Here is a 22115-nt window from a genome sequence, read left to right on the forward strand (position 1 = left end):
AAATATGACACAAGCGAAACTTGCTATATTGTATATTTTGGGTGCTGATACCACAGCATCTTTGGTTTAACAGAGAACATAATATATACTACCTTAGGCCCCTACAGATCTGGGATAAGGAGGGGTTCCCACTTCAATAGGTGGTATTTCCAAGCAGCTTTGAACTTTGGCACCAAATTTCTTTTTTAAAAGGCACTGATTATGTATTCCTTTCTCTAAAGCAACCTCCCCCAACCTGGTATCCTCCAGTTTTGCACTACAATTCCCATCAGCCTCTGCTGGCACTGTCAATGGTCTGGGATGGTGGGAGTTGTAGACCAACAACATCTGAAGGACACTAGGTTAGTTAAAAGCTCTAAAGGCACCTTGGGTGACAAAGATGTACCGGTAACAGCACAGGTTGAAAATTCTCAACATTTCTTCCAGTACATCACCAGTCTCTAACCCAACCCAAATGGAGGCCCATAGTTTACAGCAGGTGTGGAGAACTTCTGGTCCGTAAGCATAATTAGCAGGGGTGCATTTTTGTAAACCACTTTGAGGTGGTTTTTTTGTTTGTTTTTTACATTCAATCAGTATAGAATTTTAATGAAATAAATAATGTCTGTGAGGCCTCATTTGGCCCACAAGACTATTTCAGCCAAGCCATGTCTGCCCGCCCTACATCAAGTGTTGACCAGGTAAAAACATGGCTCAACTGAAAGGGGTTTTGAGGCACTGTCAATCAGTGGAATGTTGGCGCCTGAAATATCCTAAGCAAACTGCTGCGTGCAGGGCTTTGCAACACCTGACAATCAGCTAATCATTGGGTCTTACGAAGCCCTATGAAAAGTGCTCTGCAAGACCCATGTGGGCAAAAGGGCCACTTGATGTAATCGTGATGTCAGTGGTCCTGCTCACTTTCCAAAGTTGGCCCGCAAGTGGTGGGAGAGATAACACCGAGGAATAATAATAATAATAATAATAATAATAATAATAAATTGTATTTATTATCTGAGGCAAAACTGGGCTCATAGAGGCTAACATCAAATATATGACATATTACCATAAAATCAAGCAATCAATTAAAATACATCCTACATCCTAAAATCAAGTCAGAATCAAAGTAAAATCCAATCAGATGGCAGCCTGCAAGGTAGGGATGGGGACCTTAAATGCTCACCAGGAAGAGCCCACTCCTGCCCTCTAGGTAATTAGTTCCATTATGGAACTGCTCTCATTGTAATATTGTCATGTTTACATTAGGCGGTCTCATAATACAGTATTTGTATCTTAGAGAGGAACTCCTCCAGCACTGGAGCTCTGGGCACTGACTGGAAGCTGTCTATTTGGCATTTTACTACAAAAGCCGAAGAAAGTTAGGAACACAGGAATAAAAATGAGACCGTGAACAGCCCCAAACAAGATCACCAGAAACATGATCTTAAAAAAGGTTCTGAAGATGTAAGAGGATGCCATGGAGAGTACAATAACTCCCAAGATAGTGGAAATAGCTCCCTGTGTAACAGGGTAGCCAAGGATGTACAAAGCATCCACAGCCTTGTCATTCACTTTGTGTTTCTCACTGGCAACAAAATTATAAGAAATATGGGCTGAGAAGTCTACTGAAAACCCTATGCAAATTACAAGGTTGATCATGGATATGGAATCAAGATTCACACTCCAGAAGGACATGAAACCAGCTACACCGACAATAACAGAGGCAATAGCAAAGGTTACCCACAAAGAACAAAGAGGATTGGGAATGAGTAGTAAGGAAATAAGTAGCATGGCTCCAGCAGCAATCACAATAGCTTGAACCGTGTCCTGAGCGATCACAAGATATTGATCAAAGTATATAAAAGCTGGATGATAAACCATTAACGGTACCTTGCAGTCCTTAGCAAGACCTCTCAGCTCATTTAAAAGACTCCTCTCATCCACTGCAGTAGTAACATTGACTGTCTGTATGAAAAAACGTGATGCTATTATTTCTGTAGCAATAACATAAACATCCCACTTGAAGTCTGGATTAATCCTAAAAAGGGTGGCTAAATTGTCAATGAAAAGCCTACGGTCATCTATATTGAAAGACATACGTTTAGCGACATCTTGGTAAGTTCTCAACCAGGACACTGATAAATTCTTGTTGACGTAGGATGAGCTTTCTAGTGCGTTCATACAGTTTTCAACATCTGCACGGACAGATGAATCCCAATAAGCTTTGCTTTCAGTAACAACCACCATAACCCTTGGGCCGTATTCTGAAAAATATTCCTCTTCCCATTCATAATACTGGATGACATAAGAATTATCACTAGCTAGATTTCGAAGATCTATACCTTCTTGGACTTGAGTGCAGCCAAAAATACTAATACCCAAGTAGATGAGATAAAGGACTACCACAAGCACCTTGGTCCAGCTGTGCATAAGGAAGGGACCGTAATACTTTCTAAAGAATCCATTCATGGGGTGTTCAGTCTCTGCTCCAGTGGACTCATCAAAAGACCCTCCTACGCAGCACATGTTATATGTGCAGCCCTGAGAGTCCTGAGGCTCATTGTTCACTTTCATGAATGTGAGCCAGTGTCTGTTGCTTTCTTCTCGTCTCCCATTTAAAGCAAGAACTGCCCCCAAGAATGTCAGGTTGTATAAGTAGCAGAACACAAAGGCTGTTCCTGTATAGATGCAAAATGCCTGAACGGACTGGAATGGAGTTGCAATTCCAATGTAAAAGGCTAACACGTCTGTGAGGGTTGTGATGGTAATGGATACAGCTGCTTTTCCATAGGTGTCAGCCATTCGCTCTCTGACACTGTCCTTCACTTTAGTCTGCTGCCAGCAAGACACCAGGATGAACATGTCATCAACACCAACACCTGAAGAACGGCAAATATATAACATATTAGTTCCTATATGTCATGCGAGAAGAGAAATACAGTGGTACCTTGATACTTGAATGGCTTGGCTCCCCCCAAAAATGGCTCCTTAATGCCGCAAACCCGTAGATATGTAAGAGAATTTTCACCCATCATGATTCTTAAATATATTAATGAAAAGCCCAATGGAGAAGTCAGGAGGAATGTGTACATTTGCTCACTTACCAAGGATAAGAAATGGCGAATTTGCAACTGTGACAACAAACGGCACCCCACAAAAGAGCAGCAATCCAAAGCTGCTGACGACAGATAAGCCTGCTGACAGCACCCCAAAAGCTGCAACCCACACTTTTGTCCGTACACAGTCCAGCCTGGAAAACAGATTAAGAAGATTCTAATTTGATTCGGAGTATCACGGTCCATGTACTGAACCAAGCTAAACCCGTTAGCACCACATGGATCGGCTATGCATGCACTGAAGCTGTGTGAAGCTTTGTTTTGAAGCCCTAGTTGCACAAAATATCTCAAAAAAGGATGCAAGCTTCCAAGCTCCCCAGAATGCTTCATCAGATAGACAGTAAACAAACTAAGGAGGGGGGAGAACAAAGTTGGCTGTTGGTAAGGCCATTGAGTCTGCATTCTTCGATGGAATGTGGGAAAGATGGCAGACATTCAGATGAAGCTTGGTAGATCTACTACCTCCTCCTAATAATAATAATAATAATAATAATAATAATAATAATAGTAATAATAATTTATTATTTCTACCCCGCCCATCTGGCTGGGTTTCCCCAGCCACTCTGGGCGGCTTCCAACAGAAGGTTAAACATACATTAGAACATCAATCATTAAAAACTTCCCTAAACAGGGCTGATTTCAGATGGCTTCTAAATGTCATATAGTTGTTTATTTCTTTGACATCTGATGGGAGGGCATTCCACAGGGCGGGTGCTACTCCGAGAAGGCCCTCTGCCTGGTTCCCTGTAACTTCGCTTCTCACAGTGAGGATACCGCCAGAAGGCCCTCAGCGCTGGATCTCAGTGTCCGGACAGAGCAATGGGGGTGGAGACGCTCCTTCAGGTATCCAGGACCAAGGCCGTTTAGGGCTTTAAAGATCAGCACCAACACTTTGAATTGTGCTCAGAAATGTACTGGGGGCCAATGGAGGTCTTTCAAGACCAGTGTTATGTGGTCTTGGCCGCTGCTCCCAGTCACCAGTCTAGCTGCCACATTCTGGATTAGTTGGGAGTTTCTGGGTCACCTTCAAAGGTAGCCCCACACAGAACGCGTTGCAGTAGTCCAAGCGGGAGATAACTAGAGCATGCACCACTTTGGCGAGACAGTCTGCGGGCAGGTAGGGTCTCAGCCTGTGTACCAGATGGAGCTGGTAGACAGCTGTCCTGGACTCAGAATTGACCTGCACCTCCATGCACAGCTGTGAGTCCAAAATGACTCCCAGGCTGTGTACCTGCTCCTTCACAGACACAGTTGCCCCATTCAGAACCAGGGAGTCCCCCATACACTCTCACAAAATGAAAAGATAAAAATTACTTCCCTTTTCTCAGCAATTACCTTGAGCATGAGATAATGGAGAAGGTTATTGTTAAGGTATACGTGATGGAAAACAAAGGGACCACTTCCTTAGTATTTTTTTCAAACTCTTCTTGTCTGGACAATGAAGTAAAATAAGCCACCTGCCATAGGGAGCGGGGGGGGGGGGAGAGAGAAGGTCACATGTTAAATATTTTCTCTCTCTTAATATATAAATCTATTTTTTTAAAATAATATTTATTATTTTTCCAAAAACACTGGAAAAAAGAAAAAAAGAAAAAGAAAAACAATACAACACATCAAATTAACAAAACAAGACAAAGACAATAAAATAAATCAAACAATTTCATTATCCCATCTTTCATTCACTTATTTCCACGACCTCCTCACACCTCCCTTTTTGTATTCCACTTCTGTTAATTATTTCAGCAATTCCTTTCCATCTTCCTCTGTTTTCTATCCTATAATTATCTTAACTCATTCTAACCTTATTTTTTCCTTTAATACTCTATTAACCTATCTGTACTTAATTCCTTATAGTATTTCTACTAAAGCCATATAACTTCATTTCAACATTTTTCTAACATTAATTAATTTTACAATATTTCTGTAGATAGTCTTTAAACTTTTTCCAATCTTCTTCCACCAACTCCTCTCCCTGGTCTCGGATTCTGCCAGTCATTTCCGCCAGTTCCATGTAGTCCATCAACTTCATCTGCCATTCTTCCCGGATGGGCAAATCTTGTGTCTTCCAATACTTCGCGATGAGTATTCTTGCTGCTGTTGTTGCATACATAAAAAAAGTTCTATCCTTCTTTGGCACCAATTGGCCGACCATGCCCAGGAGAAAGGCCTCTGGTTTCTTCAAGAAGGTATATTTAAATACCTTTTTCATTTCATTATAAATCATCTCCCAGAATGTCTTAATCCTTGGGCACGTCCACCAAAGGTGAAAGAATGTGCCTTCAGTCTCATTACATTTCCAACATTTATTTTCAGGCAAATGGTAAATTTTTGCAAGCTTGATTGGTGTCATGTACCACCTATAAATCATTTTCATTAAGTTTTCTCTTAGGGCATTACTGTTGGTTTCTGCTTTCTTCTCTGTGCAGCGAAGTGCTTGTCACAAGACAGGTTGTTTACATTCCACAGAGTCTGTACTGTTGGAGGTTTTCCCACGGGAACGGGAGACTGGATATGACGTACACTGGTTTCCTGTTTTTCACTGTTCTTTGCAGTTTCAGTTTGTGAGATTCGCTCCGTGCTTTAGAGGAGAGATGACGCTTTCTCTGCTCCGGCAGAGGGAAGATGTTTTTCTGTAACTTACCAGCTTTGAACTGTAAATAAAGTAGTATAGAGCATGTTGGCACATACTTTTCATCATTCCGCTGTGCACTGGACACTGCTTATCTCCAACATTTGGTTCCGGGCCCAGAAAAACGCAGTGTTTTGAGAATGGACTTCAGAAGTCGGGCTCCTGGCAAAGGAACAAAGGAGCAAGAAACGAAGTGCCGGCAAAGCATTGGAACAGCGGCAGAGAGACGGAACGCACGGTATCTGCTCTGCGCGTCAAAATGATTGATGAAGGTATGTGCTACTGCTCCGGGAAGCCTGCCAGCTTCTAATTAATGGCTTTATGGCTGGACTTTGAACTTTTAATAGCCGGTTTTGCCGTGGCACAGGCAAAAGGCTACAAGAAAAAGATTTCCTATGCTGGGGAAATCGAAAGTAACTTTTACAAATGCTGTTGTTTCAAAGCAGCTGCAGATGTGACGCAGCAAGAATTAAAGGGCAACATAGAGAAAGCACTTGGGGACTTTCGCTTTTGAACTTGCTTTTGGAATGAGGTTTGAAGCAGCTACAGATAAGCAAAGCAAATAAACAGAAGAGCGGCACAGGCTCATAAGCAGAGGCTGTTTTGATTTTGCTTTTGGATTGAGGCAGCTGTACACAAACGCAGCATGTATAAAGCAGTCTGATTTAAAGCAGCAGAGATGATGCAGGAGGCAAATGCCAGAGTCATGATGGCTAGCTGCAGAAGGCTGGATGAAGCAAGTGGGGGATTTGATACCACTGATCAGCCAAATGCTCAACTCACAGTAGCTTGTGATACTGCCATGATTCAGAATGAAGCAGATCGGCGGGGTGATAGCTGCATGGGAAATGGGGAGACTTCACAGACGTCATCCCATAGTGCAGTGGAACCACCAGATGGCGCCAAAGCTTTGAAGGCAGTGAAATGCTACTCGTGTGGACGTCTAGGCCATATGAAGAGGGAATGCAAATATCCCAGGGCCAAGACAGAGCAGTGCAGCGGAAGCTCATCGCGTGGAAAAGGCCAGAGCAAAGGCAAAGGTCCGGTGTCCAGGACAACGCAGCACAAGGCAATGGTCTCACGCTACGCTCCAAAGGTTGCAGAGGTTGCGGAGGTTGCAGAGGTCCAGAAGACGTCTAGATCTTTCTTCGTTGTTGATTCAGCGGCGACCCACCACATGTGCAACGATAAGAGACTGTTCATGTCTTTTACACCGCAGGAAGGTGCAGTTCACCAGGCGGATGACCACACTATCCCCAGTAAAGGCTACGGAACTGTTGTTCTTCACAGTTTGGACTTATTGATACAGGATGTGCTTTATGTGCCGGACGCCAAGCATAATCTGCTCAGCGTTGGACAGCTGATTGAGAAGAAGATTGACGTTACCTTTAAAAACAAGAAGTGCATCATCACAAAGAAAAATGATTATGTATTGTATGCTGAACTTGTTGATCGTTTGTTTCTTTTGTATTATGATGATGTTGTGCAGGATGACACTTGTTGCATTGCAGGTTCTAACAAAGGTTTGCATGCAGAATGTATTCACGATTTTCACAGGAAATTTGGACATTTGCATTTTGAGGCAGTATCTAAAATGCCTGCCTTGGTTGAAGGTATGACTATTAAACCCTGCAGGTACCACATGAAGTGCAAGGCATGCGCAGCAAACAAGGTAAAAATGGCTGCGAAAGGTAAGGTGTCTAGTAGGCAAGCTACAGAACCATACCAGGTTGTTCATGCTGATTTGGTTGGACCACTAGCGCCCTCTTTGGGTGGAAATAAGTACTTCATGGTTCTCCTTGATGCATTTTCCAGGTATATTTTTGTGTACAATCTCAAGCAGAAATCAGAGGCTTTTCCTAGGTTCAAGGAATTCTGTGCTTGGTTGGGAAATGTGCATGGTAAGAAGATAAAGATTCTTTTCACTGACCGGGGGGGAGAATTCACTTCTCAGCAGTTTGAAGCTTTTCTGGCTGAGAAAGGAATTCAACACGATTTGTCTAGTCCTCGCTCGCCATGGCAGAATGGACTTGCGGAACGGGCAAATCAGACATTGCTTCAAGGGTTAAAGACCTTGCTGCATGATGCAAATCTTCCAGAGAGTTATTGGGCCGAAGCTCTCTCATGTTTCACTTACAGTTATAATCGCAGGTTATCTTCAGCGATTGGTTGTACCCCCTATGAGAAGATGTTTGGCAAGAAGCCAAACATCAAACACATGAAAATTTTTGGTTCGGACATGTGGGTTCACTCACCACAAAACTCCAAGTTAGACAAGCGTGGATTGCATGGTATCTTTCTAGGTTATCAGAAAGGGTCTTACAGAATAATGATGACTGACTCTAAGGAGATTAAGCTCACAAGAAGTGTTGAGTACAATGCCAAGTGGGGGGAGAATGTGGGAATTTTCCAATGTTATCCTGATGACAGTGATGAGACTGAGGATAGTCAAAAGCAACCACAACAACCCACACCCACTGATGAAGGTTCTGAGTCTGAAACTGAATCGGGTGATTCAGAGGATTTCAAGAGTGCGAAAGCCTCTATGCGACCCTCTGAAAGCTCTGATCAAGAATTGGAGGAACCGTTGTTCACAATAGGTCACTTTTCTCCTAAGAAGGAAGAGGAGAGTGTTGAAGACTTAAGGCTAATTCGCAGGTCACAGAGAGCCACAAAAGGCAGACCTCCAAAGAGATTTGCTGATGAGTTTGCTAAGATAGCAGTAACAGCTGTTAAAAGCTCCAAGAAGGTTTTTGAACCTTCAAGTTTCCAAGAAATCCAGGATTTGGATTCAAAGGAAGCTGAGCCATGGTTAGATGCCATGAAGGCTGAGCTTGGTTCCTTGGAAAGGAACAAAACATGGGAACTTGTTCCAGTAGTTCCAGGAATGAAATTGCTTGGAAGCAAATGGGTCTTCAAAGCGAAGACTGATCAAAATGGCAAGATAGTCAGACACAAAGCCAGATTGGTAGCCAGAGGTTTTGCACAGGTACCAGGTGAAGACTATCACGAGACCTACTCACCCACAGTGAGGTATGAGAGCATTAGGCTTATGCTCAAGCTAGCTGCAGAGGAAAATCTACACATTAGTCACCATGATGTGAATACAGCTTTTCTGTACGGATCTCTAGGTGAATCACTTTATATGCTTCCACCTGATGGCGTACAGGTAAAACAGGGATTTGTTTGTGCTCTGAAGAAGTCACTTTATGGTCTCAAACAAAGTGCACGGTGTTGGCACACAAAACTCACTGAAGTATTGTTTTCTCTAGGTTTTAAGCAAGGGAAAGCTGATCCATGTGTATTTGTCAAAGAGGAGGGGCAAAAGAAACTGTATTGTTTGTTTTATGTTGATGATCTTTTATTCTTTTGGAAAGATGTCACAATGTACAATAACGCCCTAGCTCAACTGAAAGAGCACTTTGACATGAAAGATCTTGGTGAGGTAAACAACTACCTATCTCTGGAAATAGAGAGAGATCAAGATGGTAACATTCTAGTACACCAGTCAAGGAAAATTGCTGATGTGTTAAGCAAGCTAAACCTGATGGATGCTAACCCTGTAGACACACCGATGACAACAGGTTATCAGGTAGATGACACTGAAGAAGCATTTTCTGACACTACACTGTACAGAAGTGTGCTAGGCAAGCTAAACTTCATTGCCAGATGTTCAAGACCAGACATTGCTGTTAGCTGTAATTTGCTAAGCAGACAAGTCAACAATCCTACTGTTAAGGATTGGAAAGCTCTGAAACGCATAGCGCGGTATTTGAAAGGCACTATGCATTACAGACTGAGATTTAACAATCAGAAGTCTGGTGGTCTTGAGATATTTGCAGATGCAAGTTTTGGAAGTGACACTACAGACAGGAAAAGTACGTCTGGAGTTTGCTATATGTACAATCAGGGTCTATTTGATTGGTCATGCAAGAAGCAAACAACAGTTAGCTTAAGTACTTGTGAAGCTGAACTGAATGCACTGTCTTATTCACTTAAAGATTGTGAATGGTTGTTACAATTGTGCAAAGACATGAAAATTCCTGTCAAATGTCCAATCCAGGTTTACCAGGACAACAAAGCATGTTTGGCTTTGCTGAATTCTGAAGGTTGTAAGCAAAGCACGAAGCACTTGCAATTGAAGTTGCAACATGCTAGGGAACGTATTCAGAAGGGACTAGTAACGGTGTCCTATATGCCAGGTAATGAAATTCCTGCTGATGTATTGTCCAAGATTGTATCAAGGGATCAACACCGTACCTATGTGCAGAAGTTGGGTTTGTACTGATATTGTACGAACACGCTGCCCAGTGATGTTCACAGAAAGGGGGAGGATGTTGGTTTCTGCTTTCTTCTCTGTGCAGCGAAGTGCTTGTCACAAGACAGGTTGTTTACATTCCACAGAGTCTGTACTGTTGGAGGTTTTCCCACGGGAACGGGAGACTGGATATGACGTACACTGGTTTCCTGTTTTTCACTGTTCTTTGCAGTTTCAGTTTGTGAGATTCGCTCCGTGCTTTAGAGGAGAGATGACGCTTTCTCTGCTCCGGCAGAGGGAAGATGTTTTTCTGTAACTTACCAGCTTTGAACTGTAAATAAAGTAGTATAGAGCATGTTGGCACATACTTTTCATCATTCCGCTGTGCACTGGACACTGCTTATCTCCAACAATTACATGCCGTAAATTTCATACCTGTGGTCCATAACTGTTCCCAGTCAGCCATCATTATATTATGTCCAACATCTTGTGCCCATTTAATCATAGCTGATTTCACCATTTTATCCTGAGTGTTCCATTTCAACAGCAAGTTATACATTCTTGACAAATTCTTAATTTTAGAATCTAGCAATTCTGTTTCCAATTTTGATTTTTCCACCTGGAAACCAACTTTTTTGTCCAAATTATATGCCTCCATTATTTGATAATAATGGAGCCAATCTCGCACTTTATTTTTCAATTTTTCAAAGCTCTGCAATTTTAGTCTGTCTCCCTCTTGTTCCAGAATTTCCCAATATTTCGGCCATTTGGCCTCCATATTGAGTTTTTTCTGTGCCTGCGCTTCCATTGGTGACAACCATCTTGGAGTTTTCTTTTCTAACAAATCTTTCTATCTTATCCATACATTAAACAATGCTTTTCTGACAATATGATTTTTAAACGCTTTATGTGCTTTTACCTTATCGTACCACAAATATGCATGCCAACCAAATACATTATTAAAACCTTCTAGGTCCAACACATCAGTGTTTTCAAGTAGCAGCCAACAAAAGGCAGCTGATTCATAGTAGAGTTTAAGTCTGGCAGGGCAAATCCACCTCTTTCTTTAGCATCAGTTAATATCTTAAATTTTATTCGGGACTTCTTGCCCTGCCAAACAAATCTGGAAATATCTTTCTGCCACTTCTTGAAACAATCCATCTTGTCCAAAATTTGTAATGTTTGAAACAAGAACAACATCCTTGGCAGCACATTCATTTTTATCACAGCAATTCGGCCTAACAATGATAACTTCAAGTTTGACCATATTTCTAAGTCCTTTTTCACTTCAATCCAACTTTTTTCATAATTATCCTTAAATAGATTTACATTTTTAGCAGTCATATTAACCCCTAAATATTTCACTTTCTTAACCAATGTTAGTCCTGTCTCTTCCTGAAATTTCTCTCTCTCATTTACAGTTAAATTTTTCTCTAAAACCTGAGTTTTCATCTTATTCAGTTTAAAACCTGCTACTTGCCCAAATTCTTGAATCAGTTCCAATACCCTTTTTGTACTAGATTCTGGTTCCTGTAGGGTCAATACTAAATCATCAGCAAATGCTTTCAGTTTATACTGTTTAACTCCCACTTGTATACCTTTGACCTCTTGGTCCTTTCTTATCATGTTTAACAAAACCTCAAGGACCGATATAAAAAGCAGTGGAGAAATTGGGCAACCTTGTCGTGTCCCTTTCTCTTCTGTCACTACATTATTCACAATTAATTTTGCCTTTTGTTCTGAATAAATTGCACCTATACCATTTTCAAAACCTTGGCCTACCCCTATCCCCTGTAGATTCTTCTTCATAAAACTCCAAGAAATGTTGTCAAAGGATTTCTCCGCGTCCACAAATATCAAGACAGCCTTAGTATTAATATTCACTTGAAGTTTTTCTAAAATATTAATTATATTCCTCATATTGTCAGACAAATGTCTGCCCGCTTGATCTTTATGAATTTCTTCTACTAACACCTTTTTTTAATCTTTTGGCCAAAATGTCTGCAAAAATTTTATAATCCACATTTAGCAACGATATGGGGCGGTAGTTTTTGAGCTGTGTCTTTTCAGTCTGTTTTCGGTATAAGTGTAATGTAAGCTTCCTTCCACGACTCTGGTGCCTTTCTTCCTTCCAATATTTCATTACAGACTTCCTTCAATGGTTGTATTAACCAATCTTTCAAAGATCTGTAATATCTTGAAGTCAAACCATCTGGTCCTGGAGATTTACCTAATTGCATGTTCTGAATAGCCCCTTCCACCTCCTGGTCCGTTATTTTGTAGTTCAACATTAGTTGTTTTTCCTGTGAGATTTTGTGTAGTCCATTTATTTTCAAGAATCGATCAATGTCCATTTCGTTTTGCTTCTCCTGTGTATAAAGTTGTTTGAAATACCTCTGGAAACACTTCCTAATCTCCACTGGGTTCTGTATATTTTTTCTTTCCACTTCCAAATTCGTGATAGTATTGAGTTTTTGTCTTTTTTTCATTTGCCAGGCCAACAATTTCCCACATTTATTTACCGATTCAAATGTCTTTTGCCTCATCTGTTTAATCTTCCATTCTATTTCCTGATTCATCAGCTTCGCATATTGTACCTGGTATAACTTTATCTCTTTCAGAATCTCCTGTGACTTTGGTTTTGCTCTCAGTTTCTTCTCTCCTTCCCCTATCTTTCCCAGGATTTTATCCTTTTTTTCATTCTGAGTTCTCTTCTTAATTGCATTCTGTTGTATTAGGAATCCTCTCATAACCGCTTTGCTTGCATCCCAAATTACTCTTTTTTCCACTGTAGTGTTCATGTTTATCTCAAAATAATCTCTTAGAGTTTTTTGGGCCTTCTTGGTCACCTCTTCATTCCTAAACAAGGTGTCATTCATCCTCCATCTGAAGGAGCCGCTTGGCATTAATTTCATTTCCATCTTCACCGCATTATGGTCCGAACAAGTTTTGGGGCAGATCTCCACTTTGCTAGTCTTCGGAGCCAGTCCCCTGGTTACCCAGATTTGGTCAATTCTTGTCCACATCATTTTAGCCTCAGAGAAGAAAGTTCCCTCTCTTCCCAGAGGGTTCTTCATTCTCCAAATATCAACTAAATCCATATTTTCAGTCATGTCAAAAAGGGTTTTTGGTAGTCTACCATCTTTGGTGACTACCTGTCTCTGTGCCTTATCCATATTTGTAGACACCACTCCATTCATATCTCCCATCAAAATCATATTATAATCCATATAATCCATCAGGGTCTCATGTAACTTCTTAAAGAATTCCGATTTTCCTTCATTTGGTGCATATATACCTAGAATCAAAAATTTCTCTCCTTGTGATTGAATTTCAATTGCTACAAATCTTCCTTGGTCGTCTTTAAATAAGAATTTCGGTGATAGGCTCTCCTTTGCATAGAGGACCACTCCTCTTTTTTTAATTTTGTCTGATGAAATGAATTCTTGGCCCAATCTTTTATTACTCATTATTTTCCTGTGTAGCCTTATCACATGTGTTTCTTGTAAACAAATTAAGTCCAAATGTTCTTTTTTCAATAAATGAAAGACTTTCCGCCTCTTTTCAGGGGAATTTAGTCCATTCACATTCCAGCTCAAAACCTGCAACACCATCATGTAATTACGCTAATGTTCCTCCAACTGCACCCAATGCTTGCTCTTCTTCTGTTGGTAGTAATGGTAGCACGTTCACTGGGGAGTCCAGTCCAAAAGACAATGTTGCTATGTCCAATGTTCCCCTGTTTGGTGATCTTCTGTCCGATGCTCTCTGCTCTGGTGCTCTATCTGGTGATCTTCTGTCCGATGCTCTTGGCTCTTTTCCAAGTCCCTTCTGCAAATCTTCCTCGTACTTGTACAAAAACTTCACTTTATCCTCTACTGATCTTATTTTTATTTTCCTACCTTTGAAACTGAAAGATAGGCCTTGGGGAAACTCCCACCTAAAGATAATTTTATTCTTTCTCAGCAGGGCAACAATATCTCCGTAGTCAGGCCTAAGATCCAAAAGATATTTCGGGACGTCTTTAAAAATTACCACTCTTGACTGTTGTACTTCTAGGTTCTTCTGGTAGTGCCAACCCAAGATTCTATCTCTCTCTTCTTTAGATCGAAGAGTAATCAAGCAGTCTCTTATTATATTCTTCTCTTTTCCCCCTCCTCTTCCAAGTCTGAAGGCCCTCACTATTCTAAACTCTTCTTATCCCAAGTCCAGGTCCCAAAAATCAGCAAATTCCTGTGTAAGAAAGTCTATCAAACTTTCCTTCTCAAATTCAGGTAGGCCTCTGATCCTCAAATTTGTCTGTTTTTCTTTAAGTTCAATCATAGCAAGCGTCAGCTTATGTTCATCAAGTTGCCTCTGTAGGGCTGGGACTCTCTCTTTCACCAATTGTGTTACTTTACATTCAGCACCTGCAGCCTTTTCCCTAGCTTCCTCCGCAGTCTGCTGTGTATCAATTTCTGAATCATTTCTGTATTGGTATTCACCTTTAGTCCCAAATTGTTTATGCTTTTCGTATTTAAATCAATTTTATTAGTTGCCGCGTCCACTTTCTTATTAAGCTGTTCCAATGAGTCATTTATCTTACTTAACGCAACCGCTAGTACCTCTTCTGATAGCATTCCTTTTGATTTTGGTTGTGCTGATATAGACACAGCAGCAGCCGGAGGGAGGGGATCTGGTATTGAACTTCTCCTAGGTTGCTGCCTAATCTTCCCAGACCTTAATGTTTTTTCAGCAGTTGGCAAATCTATTTTTTCCTTTCCATTTACTTGTATTGATCAATAATGTCCTCTTTTAAACACAGTTCAAACATCCAAAGTTAGTTTCCATTTTCTGTTACTATTTATTCCTTTTTAGAAACAACCAGAGACTGTAGAAACAATGTAGAAACAATGTATTTGTCTTACTTAGCTAGCTGTCAGTGAACGTTCTATAAGCTGTCAATGGACATTCCAAAAGACGTCAATCCAGCTAGCAGCCCGTTTCCAGGGTCAGAGCGGCAGTATTCTGACTCTCTTCACTCTCTCCTGCAGGTCTACTCAGTCCACAACTTCCCCCCTCTTCTCCTGCCCCCGAGGGGGGATTAAATGTTTTTTACCGTTGAAATTTTAGTCTTTTGCAAAGGGCTTTCCAAGGCTTCAGCTTACAGCCTTTTTGCTTCAGTCTATTTACAAAAAGGGGAGGCGGACTTCCTGTATTGAACCTCCCCGCTTCGATACCAAATTATACGTTTAGAAATCTAATTCTCCCGTTCCAGCTCTACTCACGGGTAATTGCTTTAGATTCAAATTGTCCACAGGAAAAAGTCAGCGCTCTCCGGCAACAGCTATGCGGCTTCGCTCCGTGGAAGAAGCAGACGACTCGAAGCACCGCACCACTCACCGCACGTCGCTCCGGAACCCCGAAATCGGGTTTCCCTGCGAGTAGGGGAGGCGCAAAAGGTGCCCGCCGAATCCCACGTTCACAGGTTTCTCCTGCCTGTGATTTTTTGCGGGTCTCTGCCTTCGCCGTAGCGGCCAGACCCAATTTTCCACGGGGCAAATTCCTCCCGGTCAGAGGAATTCAGCCATTGCCGATGGCGCCAACCCGGAAGTCCTTGATATATAAATCTAAATGCTCACAAGAGTATAAAGACAGGGTGCAATTAGCAGAATATTAGTGGGACCTGAAATACATTTTGCAGCATGGAGTGTTCCTGCTTAGGGGCCCAGGATAGCAAACAATAAAAACATCCTTAAAACAATTCCAATACTGATGTAGACTGGGAAAGATCTCTACTTGCTAAGAGCAAGGTTCTTCAGCAGGCACTTAAAAGACAGTCGATACAGCGTCTGTGTAATATTCAAGCAGTGGGGAGTAATTCCAAAGGACAGGTGTCACAGCACTAAAGGCCCAAGTCCTACATTGTGCGGAACAGACCTCCTGATCAGGTGGTATCTGCTGGAGGCCCTCAGTGACTTGATTTGCCATATAAGGGGTGAGGTGGTCTTTCAGATAGCCCTTCCTAAACAGTGCACGACTTCATACACCAAGGGTTCAAGTTAGGCAGCCCTGCCCTCTTTGAGAATAATTCATTTCACTCCGCATCCCATTGGACACTCAACATTCTGAGGCCGCCCAGCAATTCTCAGTCTTCATTAAGCTGCTTGGTTGGGTTGGCTGAACAAAGTCTCTAATGCCTCAAGTCACCAATGTGTGCACAGCCTATGACTGGCAGAGGCCGCAGGTTAGCACCACTGTCTGGCTTCCAACTTCTAGAGACAGCCACGAGTTTACATAACTTTTAAAATGGGATTAGACAAATCCACGGAGGATAATAATACCGATGGCAACCAGCCATGATGCTATTCCATGTCTCCAGCTTCAGAAGCAGCATGCCTCTAAGTAATGTAAAGGACCCCTGACCATTAGGTCCAGTCGTGGATGACTCTGGGGTTGTGGCACTCATCTTGCTTTACTGGCTCAGGGATGTGGCGTACGGCCAGCATGACTAAGCCGCTTCTGGTGAACCAGAGTAGCGCACGGAAACGCCGTTTACCTTTCTGCCGGAGTGGTACCTATTTATCTACTTGCACTTTGACGTGCTTTTGAACTGCTAGGTGGGCAGGAGCAGGGACCAAACAACGGGAGCTCACCCTGTCGCGGGGATTCAAACTGCTCGGAAAGCCCTAGGCTCTGTGGTTTAGACCACAATGCCACCCATGTCCCTTATGCCTCTAAGTACCAGAGTGAGTTCTGTTTAATAGGGTGAGAGGGGAAATACATGCTAATGAATGAAAAGCTGCAACAGACTAACCCAAATGGAATAAAACTTACTGTCTGGAGCAGTTCCTATACTTTTCTTCTGGATGCAAAGAGGCATATTAATAGCCTTACACTGAACAGTGTTACTGGCTCCAGTACTCAAACCACATACTGGTGGGGGGAGGGGGGAGGGAGAGAGAGAGAGAAAGGGTGGAACTATTCAGGCCTGGGTAGCACAGATAAGCAGAACTAGTTGCACTAATAACCACCCTAGCTGAGAAAACAGATACAGTACAAATTTTGCTTGGGCTTGTTAGCCAACCCTCATTTTTAGCAGCCAGTGAGGTTCTGCTTTCTGTTCTGCAAATGCTAAGGGAGCAGGTCCTTTTTTGTTTTCATTTTCGCAAAGAAGGGGGAGGGGTTCCTATGGGTGAGGAGCTGTGGGTCAAATGATATGCATTTCGAACAAATCAGCCCATCACACTGACATAATCTGGCGGAGGTGTTGCTAAAGGTTAATTCAGGGCACCAAGCTTTTTGCAGTGGGGCCCAAATCTCAATCCCCTTGCTCCCCCTATTTAAAAATATTTTGAAAACTTTATTTATAGTGCAGTTGGAAGTCCTGCAAAGAATATTACTGTATTCTCCAAATCCCAGTCAACCACCATATTAATTTTCTAGAGGCATCTATAGTGGTGCCCTGCAAGACGAATGCCTCGCAAGACGAAAAACTCGCTAGACGAAAGAGTTTTCCGTTTTTTGAGTCATTCCGCAAGACGAATTTCCCTATGGGCTTGCTTCGCAAGATGAAACGTCTTGTGAGTTCTTGCGAGTTTGTTTCCTTTTTCTTAAAGCCGCTAAGCCGTTAATAGCCGATAAGCCGCTAATAGCCGTGCTTCGCAAGACGAAAAAACCGCAAGACGAAGAGACTCGCGGAACAGATTAATTTCGTCTTGCGAGGCACCACTGTATGCACATCAATTACATATGCAAATTATATGAAAAATTATGTGCTGGGCCTAGGCTCTGGATCATTTAAGTATTCATTTATTTATCTACATAATTTATTAATCATTTTATATCAAGGGTGGGGAACCTTTTTGACCATATCTCTCCCCATCCGACGGTCCAACTTTGACATGTGCGTAGAGGCAATTGACAGATAAGGTGGTCCTGTCAAAGTTGGCCCACGGGAACGGGGGAAGATGGTGCCCAAGCAGAACTGAAGTCCCAATGCATCAGCTGATGGGTGGTCCCTTCTGCTGGGATTGGTTGTATGGCAAAAAACTCACTCCGAATCTGACCGGACACAGGTTAGAGCTCAACGTCGAGCCTACCAAGTGGCGATAGCGACGGCGAAGAAGACTTTCTTCACCGCCTCTATTGCATCTGCAGAAAATAGTAGCAGGAGACTTTTTCAGGTGGTTCGTAATTTAACAGAACCACCTTTACCACCGGGGCTTTGTAAAGACCCCAAGATCTCCTGCAACGATTTTGCAAAGTTTTTTGCGGATAAAATCACTCATATTCGGAAGGAGCTAGACACCACCGTGGGAGCAGGGCTGGGACGGGAGAGTGCTAGAGCTCTGTCTGGTCAAGTTGCATGGAATCGATTTCAATCCATTACCCCCAAGGATGTGGACAGGCTGCTTGGACGCGTGAAACCAACCACCTGTCTCCTGGATCCTTGCCCATCCTGGCTAATAAAAGCAAGCCGGGAAGGGCTGGGCGATGGGCTCTGCGGGGTGGTGAATGCTTCCCTCTGTGAGGGAGCATTCCCAGATCCGCTGAAAGAGGCGGTCATCAAACCGCTTCTTAAAAAACCATCTTTAGACCCGGCCAGTATGGCCAACTATCGCCCAGTCTCAAATCTTCCATTCTTGGGCAAGGTGATTGAGCGCGTGGTTGCTGAACAACTCCAGGCACGCCTGGAGGATGCGGACCATTTGGATCCCTTCCAATCGGGATTCAGGCCTCATCATGGGACTGAAACTGCCTTGGTCGCGCTGGTTGATGATCTCCGGCGAGCTAGGGACAAAGGTGAGAGTTGTTTCCTAGTTCTGCTGGATCTCTCAGCGGCCTTTGATACAATCGACCATAACATCCTTCTGGACCGTCTAGAGGGGCTGGGAGCTGGGGGCACTGTTATACAGTGGTTTCGCTCCTTCCTCCTGGGCCGTGTTCAGAAAGTGGTGGTGGGGGATGAGTGCTCAGACCCCTGGGCCCTCACTTGTGGGGTGCCTCAGGGTTCCGTCCTCTCCCCCATGCTTTTTAACATCTATATGAAGCCACTGGGAGAGATCATCAGGGGGTTTGGACTGGGTGTCCATCAATATGCAGATGATACCCAGCTCTACCTATCTTTCAAATCCGAACCAGTGAAGGCGGTGAAGGTCCTGTGTGAGTGCCTGGAGGCGGTTGGAGGATGGATGGCGGCTAATGGATTGAGGTTGAATCCTGACAAGACAGAAGTACTGTTTTTGGGGGACAGGGGGCGGGCTGGTGTGGAGGACTCCCTGGTCCTGAATGGGGTAACTGTGCCCCTGAAGGACCAGGTGCGCAGCCTGGGAGTCATTTTGGACTCACAGCTGTCCATGGAGGCGCAGGTCAATTCTGTATCCAGGGCAGCTGTCTACCAACTCCACCTGGTACGCAGGCTGAGACCCTACCTGCCCGCGGACTGTCTCGCCAGAGTGGTGCATGCTCTAGTTATCTCCCGCTTGGACTACTGCAATGCGCTCTACGTGGGGCTACCTTTGAAGGTGACTCGGAAACTACAACTAATCCAGAATGTGGCAGCTAGACTGGTGACTGGGGTCAGCCGCCGAGACCACATAACACCGGTCTTGAAAGACCTACATTGGCTCCCAGTACGTTTCCGAGCACAATTCAAAGTGCTGGTGTTGACCTTTAAAGCCCTAAACGGCCTCGGCCCAGTATACCTGAAGGAGCGTCTCCACCCCCATCGTTCTGCCCGGACGCTGAGGTCCAGCGCTGAGGGCCTTCTGGCGGTTCCCTCATTACGAGAAGCAAAGCTACAGGGAACCAGGCAGAGGGCCTTCTCGGTTGTGGCACCCGCCTTGTGGAACGCCCTACAATCAGATGTCAAAGTGATAAATAACTATCTTACATTCAGAAGACATCTTAAGGCAGCCCTGTTCAGGGAAGTTTTTAATCTGTGATATTTTAGTGTATTTCTGGTTTTTATGGAAGCCGCCCAGAGTGGCTGGGGAAACCCAGCCAGATGGGCGGGGTACAAATAATAATTTATTATTATTATTATTATTATTATTATTATTATTATTATTATTTGCAGCTGATCTAGCCCTATCTCTGCCTGCCCTGTGCCTGACATCACATGTGACATCAGATGTAGGGCAGGTGGGTATGGTTTGGGCAAAATGGCCTTATGGGCCAAATGGTGAAGCATGGCAGGCCAAATTTGGCCCATGGGCTCAAGGTTTTCTGCCCCTGATTTACATCCAAGCATGTCCAAGCTGTGCAAAAGAAGTAATTCAGGAAACAGCATAAAAGCATATAATGCATTTTTTTAACCTAGAGATTGACACAAGGCATAGTTATAATGTGCATTATTTTGAAAGAGGCACTCCTTGGCATTCTTGTGTTGCCAGAGATGCTGCAATAGCTTGTTTTCTAATTACTTACTAAAATTAAATGCTTGGCCTCCACTGAATGCCTCCACTTGCTGATGCAGGTGGGTTAGGCATGGGGAACCTCTGACCCTAGTGGTTTCACTTCAGATCCTGTTCGCTCCAGTAAGCATGGCAGCATGCATCAGGCAGACTCTCGGCGGAGAAGCGCCGCGCGTCGTCGGTGGGGAAGTGCGCCTGCACGAAGCGCCGCTCGCCCTTGGCGGGGCCCCCGAGAGGCGTGAACTGGCCCTCGATGTCGTTGTCCTCCAGGCTGCTCAGGAACGCGAAGCCGGCGCCCAAAGCGGCCGAGAGCGCCACGGGCACGAGCAGGAAGGGCCACGGGTGCGCGCCCACCAAGCCGCCTAAGTCCCGCAGCGCGCGCGACAGGGGCCTCTCCACGCAGTCCGTGTGGCAGTTGAGGGGCGCCATCGCCTTTTCTCTTTCTCCTCCTCCCAGCGGCGAAGAGAGCAGGAGCTCAGACCGTTATCTGAGGAAGTCAGGCGTAGGGCAGCACGGCCCCACTTAGCACGAGTGTGCTGGGAAGTTTCTAAAACATCTCGAAAAGGGGGAATTGAGCGGGGAAAGATGGTAAAAATGGCCGCTGGGCGAGGTTCGCCGGGAAACGCCCACCCGTTAACCGCCTCCGAAGTCGGTTGGGGGGGATTCTGAGGGAAACCCCGTTCAGCGAAGGCATCAGTTTCTTGGCTGCAATCTGGCTGCTACGTCTGAGGGAAACTCCGGAGAAAATCCAGAACGAGAGGGCGCAGTGCCTTTTTAGCCAAGATGCAATGAAAGTGATCTTTTAACCAGTAGCCCGTTTAACTGGGAATTTCCTTCGTCTCGGCAGTCTTTTTTCCGCAAGGGTGGGCGACCTGCGGCTCTCCAGATCTGCTTGATGACTGGCCGTTCTGGAGAGGGAGTCCTAACATCTGGAGGGCCACTGGTTCCCCACAGTTAATCTAGGTTGTGTTTAGAAAAACAGATGCATATATACCATATTTTTCGCCCCATTGGATGCACTTTCCCCCCTCCAAATTTGAAGGGGAAATGTGTGTGCGTCCTATGGGGCGAATGCAGGCTTTCACTGAAGCCTGGAGAGCGAGAGGGATTGGTGCGCACACCGACCCCTCTCACTCTCCAGGCTTCGCGCACTGGGCTCCCACGGCTTGCGGAGAAGTTGCCTGCATGCTGAAGCCTGGGCGCGCTGAGCCCAGACTTCGCGCAGCACTCCGCAAGGCGCGGGAGCCCAGCGCTGGCCTCCCGCAGCTTGCGGAGAGTTGCCTGCATGCCAAAGGCTGGGCGCACTGAGCTCAGCGCGCCCAGGCTTTGCGCAGGTCTCTGCAAGGCGTGGGAGCCCGGCGCCGGGCTCCCACGGCTTGCGGAGAGTTGCCTGTTCTGGGGTCGGGGGAAGCTCGGGCTTCCCCCACGCCTGGGGGGGAAATAATTTTTTTTTCTTTTATTTCCCCCCCCAAAAAACTAGGTGCGCCTACGGGACGGTGCGTCCTATAGGGCGAAAAATACGGTACTATATTGTTACAGACCGGAACCATTTGTTATCCTCAGCAAACTTAGCCGCTTCCCTGTTCACCCCCAACTCCAGATCAGTGTGAACTGGTTAATTTATTTTTCCTCACTTCACATAAGCTTTCCTGCTTACAAGGAGGAGCAAGTACTTATTCAGGACATTGAAATTCTGCTACCTATACACATCGAGTCCTGTGGCATTAGAGGCATCA

The 22115-nt window shown here is 44.2% G+C and overlaps 1 protein-coding gene and 1 long non-coding RNA gene across 2 annotated transcripts in view; both read right to left on the reverse strand.

The window, feature by feature from the left end:
* LOC309353475 overlaps positions 1-22115 on the reverse strand; it is an 85507-nt gene that overhangs the window by 20493 nt on the left and 42899 nt on the right. The window lies entirely within an intron of this gene.
* Positions 965-21378, reverse strand: LOC309380829 (patched domain-containing protein 3-like). The gene is made up of 6 exons (XM_081930927.1): positions 20483-21378; positions 20085-20223; positions 16799-16813; positions 4431-4552; positions 3084-3229; positions 965-2858 (listed from the first exon to the last, which is right to left on the reverse strand). Exons 1-6 carry the CDS (start codon positions 20806-20808, stop codon positions 1273-1275), a joined length of 2334 nt encoding a protein of 777 aa, XP_081787053.1. The 5' UTR covers positions 20809-21378; the 3' UTR covers positions 965-1272.

This window comes from Podarcis melisellensis (genome assembly GCF_964234715.1).
Source record: "Podarcis melisellensis genome assembly, chromosome: 12".
In the NCBI taxonomy this organism is placed as follows: domain Eukaryota; kingdom Metazoa; phylum Chordata; class Lepidosauria; order Squamata; family Lacertidae; genus Podarcis; species Podarcis melisellensis.